The sequence below is a fragment of the Sus scrofa genome, chromosome 13 (genome assembly GCF_054392235.1).
Source record: "Sus scrofa isolate SSC_HxYL_T2T_F1_AM1 chromosome 13, Sscrofa_HxYL_maternal_Yorkshire_Landrace_v2.0, whole genome shotgun sequence".
Classification (NCBI taxonomy): domain Eukaryota; kingdom Metazoa; phylum Chordata; class Mammalia; order Artiodactyla; family Suidae; genus Sus; species Sus scrofa.
Genome location: NC_139395.1, coordinates 165,721,579 through 165,736,262, shown reverse-complemented (window position 1 = coordinate 165,736,262; position 14,684 = coordinate 165,721,579). Strand labels below are relative to the sequence as shown.

Here is a 14,684-nt window from a genome sequence, read left to right as displayed (position 1 = left end):
TTGTCTTTATGTCTTTTCTAGGGCTGCACCCATGGTATATAGAGGTTCCCAGGCTAGGGGTCTAATTGGAGCTGTAGCTGCCGGCCTACAACAGAGCCACAGCAACTCAGGATCCAAGCCTCATCTTCGACCTACACCACAGCTTACCGCAATGCCAGATCCTTAACCCACTGAGTAGTAAGGCCAGGGATCGAACCCAAAACCTCATGGTTCCTAGTCAGCTTCGTCTCTGCTGCGCCACGACAGGAATTCCCCTGAAGCATTTCTTTTAAGTCCTTTTTCTATGATATTGATTGAAATTGAAGTAATAGTATATTCAATTTTGTAGTTATTTTAAATAGATGATTTACTTGTTCTGTAATAATCATTTACATTTTCCTTGAAATTGTGTTTTGTTTCTATCTCTGAAAGCATACTTCCTCCCTGACACCCAGCAATTCTAGTTTCCTTTCCCAGGTCTCATAATAACACACTGTCTTTGTTTTTCACATTTATTGTCTTCTTCTATCCTGATGGAGGAAGGTAGGCAGAGCAAGTATATGGACCCATTTGCAGATGAGAAAGCTGAGGCTCAGTAAGTTGAAGTGATTTGCTATAATTAGACAGCTGAAAAGGATCAAGGACAGGAATTTGAACCCAAGACTACTTGCCAAATACTCTTATCACGCTGCTTCCATCAGGCCTAAGTTCAAAAAAGCAAACTCCATTGTCTACTAGCCCAAGGGGATGAAAAACTTCTGCTAACTCTCTTCTTCGTATTGCTTGTGCATTTCTATAAGGAAGGATTGTTTTGGCCAAGAAAAAAAAAAAAAGAAATTACGTGGATTGTTATATTTTAAGTAATTATTTACCATTCTGAGTCTACTAAATGTATCATCCAATTATCTCTAATGCTTTGGCATTTTGATTTTCTCCCTGGTACCACTAGGATCTTGTTCCTCATTATCTAACTACCTGTGATAAGCTTCTGCATGACCAGTTCTGACCTCAGGGATAGTTCTGTTATTGTATTTGATTTGATGGATTATAATTAGCTACTCCAAAATCCAATCGCAGTAATGAAAGCCAATGACTGGAAACTGGGAACTGATCCAGGACTTGTCTATGATGGAAATATAATGTCCTACCTAACTGGCTTAAATGATAATTGGTCGTATGAAAGTCTAATGTTGACTAATTCAGAATACTAGAACAACTCTCTGTCAGGGTTTATGTTGTGCTGTTTAATAATTCTGGAATTAAGATATATAGGAGACTTGATGCTGGATCACCCCATGATTCTGACTCTAAATCTCCAATTAGCTGAAATTCAGAGGATAGCCAGGCACCCCAGATAAATATAGAGGGAATGATGTAACACTTATTTAGAGATTTTAATGTAGTACTCAGACTTTATCTTATGGGTAAATCCTCATTAACCCTTGTCCTTGCCTGTAACTACCAAGAAATGATTTATCAGGGTGAGCGAGTTTCCCAATTATCTTTTGTTTAGTGTTGGGAGAGTGACCCTCCTGACCTAGAAGATGGAAAAGTTCCAACATTAGGAAATCCTGAAGCGGGGCAGGGACAACTTCTGTGTCTCCTGCCTTCCTAAAGTCTTTTCCTTTATTCTTCCTCACAGCGCACCCCACCCCCAACTCCTAGTGCCTAAGTCTCAGCCTAGTGCCCCCTCTCTCCAGTATTCACTGACACAAAGAGGTTTCTGAGAAAGGCTATATCTGGGGCCACACATGGGGGTGTCTGTAATATAACAGTGCTTCCTTAAAGAGAAAACCTGTCTTAGGGCCTAGTAAGCAGGGCCTGGGCCTGAGTGGCCTCCCAGCCCTCCTCCTCTTCCTTCTATGCTTCCATCTTCACCCTTGCCACTCTGAGCTCTCAGTTGCTCAGAAATTCATAGAGTAGATGACACCCAAAACAAATAAGTTAGGCTCCAGAACTGATGGCTCTTCTCAACTGATCCAATTATCTCTGTTGACACCTGGAAGCCATAAGATAAAGTGAAGCCAGCAGCCACTGCAAGACTTACCATCAAAGTCTGTGGCCTGGAGCAGAAGCAGCTCAGCCTCGCTTCTTCTGAGGAAGGCTGCAGCCTCGCCAAGCTCTGATAGGTCCATCCTCCTTAAAAGTGATCCGCCAGAATAGGCTGAGGCCTAAAAGTGAGCTGAAAGGATCCACTCTGCAGAAGACAGGTATAGAAAGGAATGGAGGGAAATGGGGCATCAGGTACTCAAAGGAGAAACTATTCACCATAGATAAACAAACAAGGGTTACATCTTCTTTTTAACTACTTTTACCACTCCTCTTTCTCTGCCATGTCTCAAGTATATGACAAAAGTTTACCCAAGGACGTGGTACTCCAGCAGGGCCAACTTATCCACTAGGAACAGAAAGCTCAGTGCTTGGGGTCCACGATGCTTTTAGGGGCCCACAAAAATATCTTAATTTCTTTTTGAAGCAGAAAAAAATATGAATATAACATTAGTGACCTCTAATAATGAAATCAGCCTGGGTTGTACTAATCTTTACACTAACATGGTTGTAAAATCCAAATTTAATATTTTTTGTGAAGGAAGGGCCCCAATAGGCAAAAGTACCTATAGCCTGTGAAACTCATAATGCAAACCTAAAGCACGGAGTTCTGATCTTGGTGCCAGTGGAACGGGGAAGACTGAGAAATGTCAAGTTGTGGACACTAGGCCCCTTTTAGGAGTGGAAGAGGAGCTTGCAGTTATCTAGGGGCCTCCAGGTAGATGGAGCAGATTAGCCAGGTCATGGCGACAAAGAAGAGAAGTTATTCAGACAAATGTTCAGCATTAGAGAGTAAAGGAATAAAAAGGTGAGTATTGAAGCAGAGGTAAGTGTCTGGAGCAGACAGTACATGAAACTCCCAGCAGACAGGCCTTTTGGAAACTGGCCTGGGGCAGCAGTGGCGGAGCAAAGGCCAGAGGAGGAGAGTGAATCATGTGGTGGAAAGAGTGAATGTGAGGAAGGAATTCATCAGCTCAAGAAAGCCAAGTTCCAGTCTCAGAGGGACTGGATTGCTGGGCAAATTATCAGGGCTAAATTCATTGAGTATTCACTCTATACCAAATACTTTTCTTATTTTATCACTAATCTTCACATTTTACATTTGAAAATGGTAAGAAGTGAAATCTGGGTCTCATCATCCAAATGAGAGGTTGTTTGCTCTAATTGGACAGAAAACATCTTGGGCTTTTTCCTCTCCACTCAAGCCCAAATAGCAAGTCTTATTAGCCCCATTTTATGGATGAGAAGGTAGAGAAGGACTTTCTAAGGTTGTTTAGCTCTGGGACCTTGTGATAGAATCATGCTATGGTCTACTCCCTGTCATGGTCTGCAACCACTTGTATTTGACGCACAGAAAAATTAAGAAAATTAAGAAACCTAATCATTTACTTTACTGCATTTAATGTACTCTTTGCTTCATGATGACTTGGGTGCATCTAGTGACAGCAGCTGTGGAATCTAAGGAATGTGATTTAAAGCAAAAACTACTGGTCCAGTCCAAGAGTTAGTTTTATCTCTGCCAGAAAATAAGCACATGACCTAGTAATCTCTCCAGGTTTAGTTTCCTTCCCTACACAATGCAAGGATTAGTCAGAATCTATTGGAACATTTCTGAGATAGAGAAAGCACTCAGGAGATGCATAGGAGCCAAAGCCAAGAGGTGGGAGTGGGCTGAGGGGGTGACATTTCCCAGGAGAAAAGACAAAATTGACCTTTCTGCAGATGAGCGTTCAGATTTAGGATTTGTAATAATACTTGTATTATTATTTGAATAGAGAAAATGGAGATAGATAAAGGAAAGCTCTGAAAGTTAGGCAGAGAAATTTCAGAATAGACTATAGGAAACATCAAAGACTCTGGGCAAGAACATGAGGGGAAGCTGTATTTTAGGAAAATGGCTCTGGCAGCACATTCTGGGTGGATTGGAAGAGGGAGAAGCTGCAGTCAGGGAGACAAGTTGTGAGTCTGTATTTGTGAGAGAATTGAACCGTATCCTCCTCCTCTCTGTGTGTGACTTCCTGGTGGCTTGCGCTCAATAGACAGCAGAGCTCAGGAAGTGTATTTTGCTATGGAAGACATCCATAAATACGTGTGTGCGTATGTGTGTACACATTTCCTGGAAAGATACCTAAGAAACGGATATCTGTCTGGGGACTGGGAACAGGATATGGGTGGGAGAAGGAGACAGTTATCCTTCATTTCATACCATTCTAGTCTGTTTCAAATTTGTGGCATGTGCATGTACTTTCATATTTAACAGATTTTTTTTAGTAGTTCTTATTATAACATCCAAGGATAAAGAGATCACATCAAGACACAGAGCACCCAGCTGTGTAACTCTCTTTCCTACTCTGGACCACTTAGCATATTTAAGGGTACACAAGGCACAGCATGTGTAGAAGAGAGCCCTGGATGGGAGGAAACTGCACATGCCAGGAGTACAACTGTTTGGAGGTAGTTATCTGAGGCCAAGGGGATGACTCACCTGAGTACCTTTTCATTAACTATCAAGTCCAGATGACTTGTTACCTGCTATTCACAGGGTACTTGGACAAGTTCACTCTCAGAAAGGTGGACTCAGAGAGAGGCCTTGAGCGCTCTTGTGTGTTGTCACTCTGTTGGTTGTAGAGCCAAGTGACTACTCCTGCTCTGTTCCAGCACTCACTTTTTGGGGACCGAGTGGGTAGGTATAAAGCCCCACTCTTCCATCTACATTGACATAATACAATTTCCAGAGGTAAATGTGTCTTGGTTACATAGAAAAGACAAGGAGTGGGAAGGCCTTCTGTGAAAGGGAAAGTTGAAATGTGAGCTTTTCCCTTGTCTAGAAAGGATCATGTTGGTCAAAACCTGGCTGTCCTTGATAGGAAATAAGTTAACGTCCATGTGAGAAGTGACAGCAGCTTGGGTGACCAGTCATTTCAGGTGGCTGGGGACTGAAGTTTTCCCCAGGACTTGGGACTTTCAGTGCTCTAACCAAGAAAGTCTCATACAAGCTGGAACAAGTTGGTTACCCTACTTTTAAGTCTAGAGCATTTCGTTATTTGAAGAATAAAATCTCTGGTCTGGAAATTATCTATTTTTTTGCTGATTGTATTTTCTGTGGTTCTCTCTCTTTCCCAGGTATTTTGTAAACAGCTTTTGAAAAAAGCTCATGTATTCTCTCATTCTGAATATACATATTGCCTATCTGTAATTGCCCATATGCTAAATTTAGGAGCTATAATGGTGGGCAGGAAAAACATACTCTTTGCTCTCTTAGAGTAATAGTTTGGGACTTGGATTCAGCAGGGTAGGGAGAGGGAGGTCCTTCTGTCTTAAATTTTGGCTACACTTTAGGCAAAGTTGTAGAGAAAAGTCTTGGCACCACTGAGAGGAGTGATGCTGGTCATGCAGCAGAGGTCAGAATGAGGGAGCCCAGGGGATGGTAGAAATCAGGGGAAGGAGTGAGCTTGTGAAGCCAGGGCTCCCAGCTCACCACTGGGCTAAAAACTTAAGCAGAGTTATGTTTTTCTCAATATGAGAGGCTTTTTCCTCCACTGTTCTTTCACAGGCTCCTTCACTCCCTCATTATTCTCTGCCTGCCACTTGAGTGGAAGGGCTCCCATCCTTGACCCCTGTGGTCCCCTAACGTAGAACCCTGTGAGTCCTTTCCAGTTTCTCCTCCTCTCTCATGCCCATATTCAACTGATCACCAAGTTCTATTGATTCTATAATTATCAGGTTCTTAGCCACTTTTAGCAGACAACGGTCTGGCGTGCCCACCACCCCCACACACTTCTCTAAGAAGTGGCTGCCATCATCTATAGGCAAGGAGTCACAAGCTGTCATGTCTGTAAGGTGCCCTGGCCCAACTGATTACACCAAGTCTGAGTACCTTATCCAGTCAGGGACAATCAGTGTCTTTTCCTAAAAGACAGATTTGGGACTTAGATGCCACTCTCATTCTGAGTTTTCTGCTTGAATTGAGTGATGCATACTTGACAGTTGAGGCTGGCTTTGTGGTGTGGTCACGTGATGCCACATGCATGGTGATCAGCGGAAGCATCCATAGAGAGGGAATCAAGAATGAGGGGAAGCAGCAACAAGGGACAAAGGATCACTTGCTTGTGTTCCAAATAAATAGCTTTCCCAATTACAAACCTCTTGAGATGTGGAGTCAATTCCTGCCTTTGATTTTCATAAAACCTTTCAATAACCTTCCAGTAAATTCCAATTCTGTTCCCCTAACCCCAACGTTTAATTATCTTGCATTTCTGGTTTTGCCATCAAAGTATCCCTAATGAAGATATTATGTTCCAATCTTTGTCCTAAGACAGTTTCCTATTTTATCTCCTAAGATGATGCAAAGATTGTATATAAATAAAAGTCAGCATAGTGTCTAGTGCAACTGTAAAATTACAATCAATGTTAACTACACTTATTACTATTTGCATGCATTTGTTCAGGCCATGAATGCTAAGTTGATTAGTGAATCTGAGATATGCAAAACTATAATAGGGGACACCTTTGGGAAGTAGAGAGGGGAGAGAGAAACTTGCAAAGTGGCTGCTGTAGTTGGATGGATGCAGATGAGACAATGGGATCATTTATTGGGTGATAAATGGGAGGGCACATTGCAAGGTCACCTGGGAGGTCACACTGACTGAAGTCCTCTCACTGATGACCACAGTGAATTCATCAGCAGCCAGTCTTACCTCTTTCAGTCAGGGTTAGATAATAAATTTCTGGAAGGAGGGGGCACAGAGACTGAATCCTCTGAAATCCTTACCACCTTGGCATTTTGCTACTTTAACTATAAGCAGAAATGCAATCAATGCCTATTAAGTAAATTGTTGAAAGAGTTAAAGTATTTTCGTGTTAGAAACCCCAACAGTTTTCAAGTTGGTCTCATCATAATTGATTAGATTCACTTGAGTTCTTCATCAAGTTAGGTTATTATGCGTGTTTACTTTCAAAGGCTTTCACTGCTGGGAAACCATGAGGCAAGTAATAAGAAGAAATATTAATAGTCCTCTGAGTAAACAAACACTAAGACTCTCTTGACAGGGCCTGCTTCCATTATTAAAACTGGAGACAAAGTGCCTGAAAATGAGAATGGATTTATCCAGATGCCAACAGTGGGGGTGGGGGAAAGAATTATCAGGCACTTAAATGATTCCCAACAAGCTGGAACATGTGTGTCAAGGCAATAAGAGAAATACATTTACTTCCAAGGCCCAGTGAACACCACCAATCTGGGGAGATGCTGCAAGATGCTCTTAATTAGGGGCACAACTGGGGAGACAAGCGATGCCGACATCTCCTAATATTCATGCTGCTGGGATAATCTTTTACATGCCTCAACGCAGCAAGGTTCACTCAGTAGAAAATTGCTAATCGCTTCGTCTTTATGCATAAATCCACCACCCCTTAACCGGCTATGATACCTGCATTTTATTTATTTATATGCAGATTAGCTTGCTGTAAAAGCAGGGGCTTTAAGCACATTTATCCTCTTAGGAGAGAAATGTTAAAATATCGAGTTGACTTGAATGACAAATCAAGTGTGTTGCACAAATTATTGATTATTTGGAGTACTCCCTTCCAAGGGTGATTATGATTACGGCTCCACGGCTCCAGGCAATCCAGTAGCACTCGCCATCCTGCTCCTCCTCCTCCTGGTCTCTCCCAAGCCCCCAACCTCCTGTCCTGCCACAGAAACTGCCCTTCCTGATGATCTTCTAAAGACAAATCTTCATGGTACTTTTCAGTCTCTAATCCTACTGCCTAGCTCTGGGATACCGTCCTCTTCCTGTTCTCTTCCCGTGCGTCTGTTAGCTAATTGAAGGTTCCATACCAACCTACATAGGGGGTATCAGTGACATTTCCTTTCAGCCCCCTCCTTCCACGGGTGCCCTTCTCCTGGCCTCGGGGGGCCCTTCTATCCTATCCAAGACCACCCTGTCCTATGCCTTCCTGTCTCCCAAACATGGATCAAAACTCTGATTTTCCGTACTCAGCTATCTGCCATTTACCCAAAGAAAGCTTTTTCTTATTTTTATTTATTTATGTATTTATTGTCTTTTTAGGGCCACACCCATGGCATAAGGAGGTTCCCAGGCTAGGGGTCAACTTGGAGCTTTAGCTTCTGGCCTACGCCACAGCCACGGCAATGCCATATCTGAGCCGCATCTTCAACCTACACCACAGCTCACGGTGATGCTGGATCCTTAACCCACTGACTAGCGACCTCATGGATGCTAGTCATATTTGTTTCCACTGAGCCATGAAGGGAACTTCCCAAAGAAAGAATTCTGATTTAATTCTATCATGCATTCACTTTCAAGTATGCCCTCTTAGACCCCTTGGGTTAAAAGAGCAGTAGGACCTCAAGAAGATCCCATTCTACTGGGGCCTGGGCTACAGGCATGTATATCAGCTCTTACAAGCTTGTGTGAGGAACTGTTACAATAGAATTAGTTATACACAGGGTGATATAGGTCATGAGGGCATGACCCTCTCACCTATAATTGTATTTTAAAAAGAAAAGTTTGCACTCAAAGTAAAGAATCTCAAATGTCCCTGAAGTGGTATCTGTAGAGTCAGCAGCAACAATTTTGCAAAAGCAAGTAATAGTTACCATTTCTGAGGATTTATTGTCCACCACACACTGGGTTATGTGCTTTACATATACTTACTTTTTTAATCTCACAGTAGCTCTGTAGATGCATAAATAACTCATATTTTATAAAGACACCGACTTAGAGAGGTGGCAAGTGATGTCTCTGGTTTGGAAACTAGATATATGAAAGTCATCCTTAATTCCTATCTCTCCCTTCACCTTCATATCCAGTCCTTTGCCAAGCTCTGCTGACTCTTTATCTAAATATTGATCAGAACCATCCATATTTTTCCATTTCCCTGCCAGTATCCTGATCAAGGCCATTATCGTATCTCTCTTGGCTTATTGCTTTACTCTCTGAATTGGTCTCTTGACAGCAGCCCATCCAGAGTGAAGCTGGATAGACAGAAATACCACAATCATATTACTATCTTATTTAAAACCTTTCCAGTGTTCCCTGGTGACCCCAAAAAAGAGACAAACGAAAAAACTTGCCACATTTTTTAAAGTCCAAAATGTTAACAGAGCCTACAGTGTTCTCTACCCCCTGGCCTGCCTGATGGACCCACCCTGACGGTCTCCCTTACTCTCATCTCTAGGCTCGACCTGGTTGGTGCATACCTAGTAAGGGCCAAGAGCATGCTAACCTCTAGGCACTCACATGTGAGATGGTCTCTGGCTAGAAAATGCAGCCTTATTCCTCCCTCTCTGGCTAGCTTTTCATTACCCTTTTTGTCTCCATTAAGCAACTTTTCTACAGGAAGGTGATTTCTAAGCTGTATATCTCTTAGATCTGTTCTCAAATCATTTTACTATGTGTATCATGGTAATTTTCCTTCTGTATTATCTTCCTAACTAAACATAAGTGTTCTTAGGGCAGGAACTAGGTCTGCTACATTCAGAGCAGGCTCTAGTCATGTGCATGGAGTAGGGGCTTAATAAATGCTTGTGGAATGCATCTACAAACAAAGTAGCTCCATCAGTCTATTGCCTGAGTTCGTGCTCATAGTGCTATACAGCTCCCTGGCTGAGCTCCAGCTTAGGAGGGATCATGCCCTTGGCTGGAAAAACCACTCCACCCCATTCTCTACTTTGGATAAACAATGAAAATCTAGGTCTATGGTTTCAAGGAGTATAATGAGGATAAAACCAGCTGGTTGATTATATCAAGAAAACTGAACTTGCAGGGAAAGAATAAGTGGTTTATTTTTTTTAAAGAAAAGTATTTGTTAATAAATCTGAATTGAGCTATTCCAATGTTTTTGAGTCCATAGAATTTTAGAACTAAAAGTTATTAATATTAGCTATCTCAGTGTTCCATAATTTGCAGGAAAACATAAAAGGGACCAGCAAAACAAACCACTGGCCCAAGTTCATCAGCCAATGACAGTGGAGCCAGGCTGAAAGTATGGATAGTTTTGCACAGAGTTTAGAGAAAAATACTCATGATAGATCTATGAAGAGGAAATGAAAACTAAGATTAGGGGTTGTATCTTTGTGTTTTAGGGTTGAAGGCAAATATATTATTCCATAACACTAGTTAACACCACAGCCAGAGTATAAATATCATATAGAATGAAACATTGTCACCATCTAGTAAAGTATTCCTTGGGATCAGTGACCCATGATCTGCATGATAACTTAACACCTTGTTGAGAATTGCTGGTGCTATTATTCAGCACAAATGATATGCATTAAATATACTTAGTGATTTTAAAAGGTGATGTATAATATAAATCAAAGGTATTATTTGTATTATTCTCAATGCTTTTGTGTTTTTCTAAATGATATGACCTTAACCCAGGATAATTATATGAGTTTCAACTAAGTACAATTATAATCAACATCTTCCCATGATATTCAAAGATACAGTTACTCAAAATAAAACTGGAGCATTATGTATTCTAGTTTGGTTAAATTAAAAAAATACTTTTTGAACATCCAATAAGTGCCAAAATTTGGCAAAATACTTGGAATACCTCAACAATTAATACATGGCTTCTGTGCTCAAGATTAAGTCTAGCAGGAGACAAAACTTGTCAACAAATAGTTTCCAGCATAAATGCAATAATGTATATATATATTTGCTAAAGAGATTCTAATGAAAATAAAATAAACTGTTAAAATTCTTACCTCAGAAGGATTCCATTCTATAAATGCATTGGGTTTTTTTTCCTTAAAATATTTCCTTTCATATAATGAATAACCCCCAAGGTAAAAATATCAGTAAAAATAGCAAATTGTCTTTGGTACCCATCATTCAATATACTGGTGGAAAAGGGAGAGAGAAAAACCTACCTTGAAAAGAGTAAAAGAAATGAGCAGACCAATGCTGAATCAAGACTTTATACACTTTTGTAAAGGTCAACAGCGACAAGGTCAGACAATTTTGCCATTGTTTCTAAATTTGTCTGCTGGTTTTTAAGAAGTTGAACCCATGGATCTGGATTTGGCACCCAAAATGTCTCTGAGGCAAGTGTGTAAGATGCCAGAAAACCCTTCCATTTCTACAACCAAAATCCACAGACTAATTTAACTCATTCTTTAAATGCTTGCTGCATAATAGGATTAGACAGTATTAATAAGAGAAGTAGTAACACCCCCTCTGGTGACATCAATTTTGGAGTCTTGAATTCCAATGCTGTCGCTCCCAATGATTTTGAGCAATCAAATTAACAGTCTCAACGTTTTCCACATTGCCAAGTTAATAGTTAACAATAGCTGTTTACTATTTATTTAGGCTGTTATAAGAATATGAATAAAGAACGCATATTGATGACTTACTGTTTTCCAAGCACTAAGTGTTTTACATATATGAATTCACATAAGCCTCATAATAACACTGTAGGACTTTTATTATTCCCATTTTGCAAATGAGGAAATAGAGGCAAGGGGGATAAGCTAGTAATGTTTGGAGACAAGATTTGAGCCTAGAATTTTGGGCTTCAAACATCTATTCTTGTAACCATTATGATATACAATTATTAGCTCATAATTCTGATAATGTTCTTTAATATCTTCCTTCTAGAAGTGTAATTCTAGAAAGTGTCCTTTCTATCCAAGGAAATACATTGCTATCTGCTTCTTCCAACTGCCAGGAAATTTCTTTCACTGCAGTCTCTAGGTGAAGCAAACAGCTAACTGATTGCTATAAAGGGGGGACAGCTAGACAAAGCCCTTGGCTTTGAATCACTTTTCTGGGACTTGAAATCCTTTTGCAAAACCTGAATATGTCTCCCGAGAGCAAAGGACTTTCTGAAATATGTTTAAAATAACTTGGGAAGTGATGTAAAAAAGTGGGATTCTTTAGGGTTATAGGAAATAGCTTAGGCAATCAGCTCTCAGCACTGATGGGCTACTTCTGCATCACTCTTCCCCCAAAATAATTATTCACCATTTCCCCCACTGAGGAAAAGGAGAGAGTAGAGAGACACTTATGCTGAAGCCTATTACAGCAATACTGTGGGCAGAAATGGGCTAGTAATAAACGCTGAAGCAAGTATTGCATTAATTATAACTAATCAGTTCTGCTAAAGTGAGCCAATATGGCAGCCTAATTGAGATGATCCTTGTTGCTTCTTACAGGAATGCAATTTAATTAGAATGAGTAAACTGACAGCAGTAACCTCAGAGAATCCCAGGCAATGTGAGATGAGCAAGAGAAATATCACCCTGGCTGGCTTTCAGTCTGTGGAAATGGACATTGAAGTTGTCTACTTGGCCTTTGGGGGACTGGAAGTCATTTTTCATGTGTGTGTAGGGCTAGGGAAAAAGGGTGTGTTGTTGCGTTTGGATGTTTAAAGAAGAATCAATCCAGATAAAGCAGACAAAACAGTTTAACTTGTATTTCAAGGAGCCCCGAGGATTTAAAATGTCCAAATGCAGAAGAAACTAGCCAGATTGGATTTTCAGGGGTCTAATTTGGAATAAATAAGAGGCAGCTGTTAAAGGTAATGAACCTGTTTCCACTGTGAATAATCAGTAGGAGAGGCCTGTTCCTATAGATTCTGAGGGCAGGTGGGGGGAGTAAGAGGAGGTGTGTGTGCTGGGGGAGGGGGAATGTTTTGGTTCCCTCTTTTGAAAAGAAAAATCTCAAGAAAGGGCAGGATCAGGTAGCTGCTGATGTGCTTAATTGGCATTTGGTAGTGGACCAATCTACAGGTGGCTAGGTGGGCCAGTCTGGGAGACTTAAATATGACTTATGCTATCACTATGCTAACCCCAGGAATGGGAGGCAGGATTACTCATTCCCTGGCTTGAGTAGGGAAAGGGGATCAAAATAAGGGCCTTCATGTAAAGTAAGCCAGGTCTTAAAAAAATAAAACAGGTGAGAGCTAAATTCTGTCAACAGCTGCTACATTCAAAGGTCCAATCCCACACATAATGACTGGACAATAAAATTAAAGTCACTATGTATTCCCAACAGAAAAACCCCTTCGAAGATTTGTTGTATATTGATGACTGTAAGTCATGCTACTTAAAATGTAGTTGACCAAGCACTCTGAAACACAGACCCCAAAGTCAAACCTCAAATCCTACTGGAGAAATTGTTGAAGACAATATGTTTTGCAACATTGGACTACACAGATGTTACTAGACCATTTGAGAAGCAAGTAATTCACATGATGTGGCTTTGAATTGCAATTATAACTAGTTATTCTTTCTCTTTTTAACCTAGATGCAAGGGTCAAGATCATAAAAGATTTAGAGTATGTTAGTGGAGAGAGGGTGTAGGGAGGGAGGAGTTTGCTGCAGATTTAAAAGAAGGGAAAAACAGACCTTTGAAATCCTCTCCCTTTCAGGGTGCCTATTCTTTTCTTCCCAGTTCTATCAGTGTGATTTGAAGATCAGCACATTTGTCAGAGAACTTGATGCATGGGTGTAAAGAGATGGTTTCATGTTTGTTGGAAAGTAAGATTATAAATTTGTGAAGATAATTAAAGTTTGTGGTATTTAAATAAGAAAGTTATAAAAGTGTCATAGTACATTTAAAGATTACTCGATGCATTTAAAAAGATTGGCTATTTTTGGGTGGTCAGATTATGGATTCTTTAAAAAGGTATTTCGTATCTCTGTATTTTCTTATCTTCTATAATAAACATGCATTTTTGTGTAATAAAAAATTAAAATAAGGAGTTCCCGTTGTGGTGCAACAGAAACGAATCCGACTAGGAACCATGAGGTTGTGGGTTTGATCCCTGGCCTCACTCAGTGGGTTAAGGATCCGTCATTGGCATGAGCTGTGGTGTAGGTCACAAATGTGGCTCAGATCTGGTGTTGCTGTGGCTGTGTAGTGGGCTGGCAGCTGTAGCTCCAATTTGACCCCTAGCCTGGGAACCGCCATATGCTGCAGGTGCGGCCCTAAAAAGCAAAAAAAGAAAAACATTAAAATACGATGCTGCTCAGTATTTTTGGGTGTAAATTAGGTTATAACGGTGTATGTCTTTATACACAAATATAATATATACTATGTACCTATACATATATAATTAATTTAACATAAAAGTAAATCAATCACATACATCTTTCTTTCTCTCTTTCTTTTCCTTCCTTTATTTTTTTTGGGGGGGGGTTTGCCATTGGCCTCTTGCCATAATCTATATCATTTCCTGCATTTTCTAACCCTTCCACTCACATCTTCTTTCTTGCTTTCATCCACCCCACACAAGACCCAGGTTAAACAAATCTAGAATTCATCCTCTGACATTTTCCTCCTTGCTCATATTCCCATGTAGATATTTAAACACATCACACTTTGCTCTTGGTTGTTTAGTAAAATGGGATCAATTATATATAGTTCTCTAGGTCTTGCTTTCCTAACTCAAAATGTCACTGAAAATCTGTCAAACCAACTGCAGGAACTCTAATTCCTCATTTTAATGGCTGTATGATATTCCACGGTAGAGATGTAGCATAATTTATTCAGAAATTCCTCCACTGAAGTTTCTAGGTTTTAAAAAAATCATTATGAAAAATATTGTAATTGTCACCTTTGTACATGTCATTACCGATAGTTTTATTTCTTTGGGAAAGTGTCCAAAGAGTAGGAATA

The 14,684-nt window shown here is 40.3% G+C and overlaps 1 protein-coding gene across 1 annotated transcript in view; it reads right to left on the bottom strand.

Annotated features, from left to right (window-relative positions):
* The window catches only part of MYH15 (myosin heavy chain 15), a 179,610-nt gene that overhangs the window by 150,872 nt on the left and 14,054 nt on the right, over positions 1-14,684 (bottom strand). The window contains exon 3 of the mRNA XM_084991405.1: positions 2,027-2,176. Coding sequence (XP_084847531.1) covers positions 2,027-2,114 — 88 coding nt within the window. The 5' untranslated portion in view covers positions 2,115-2,176. The remainder of the gene's footprint in view (positions 1-2,026; positions 2,177-14,684) is intronic.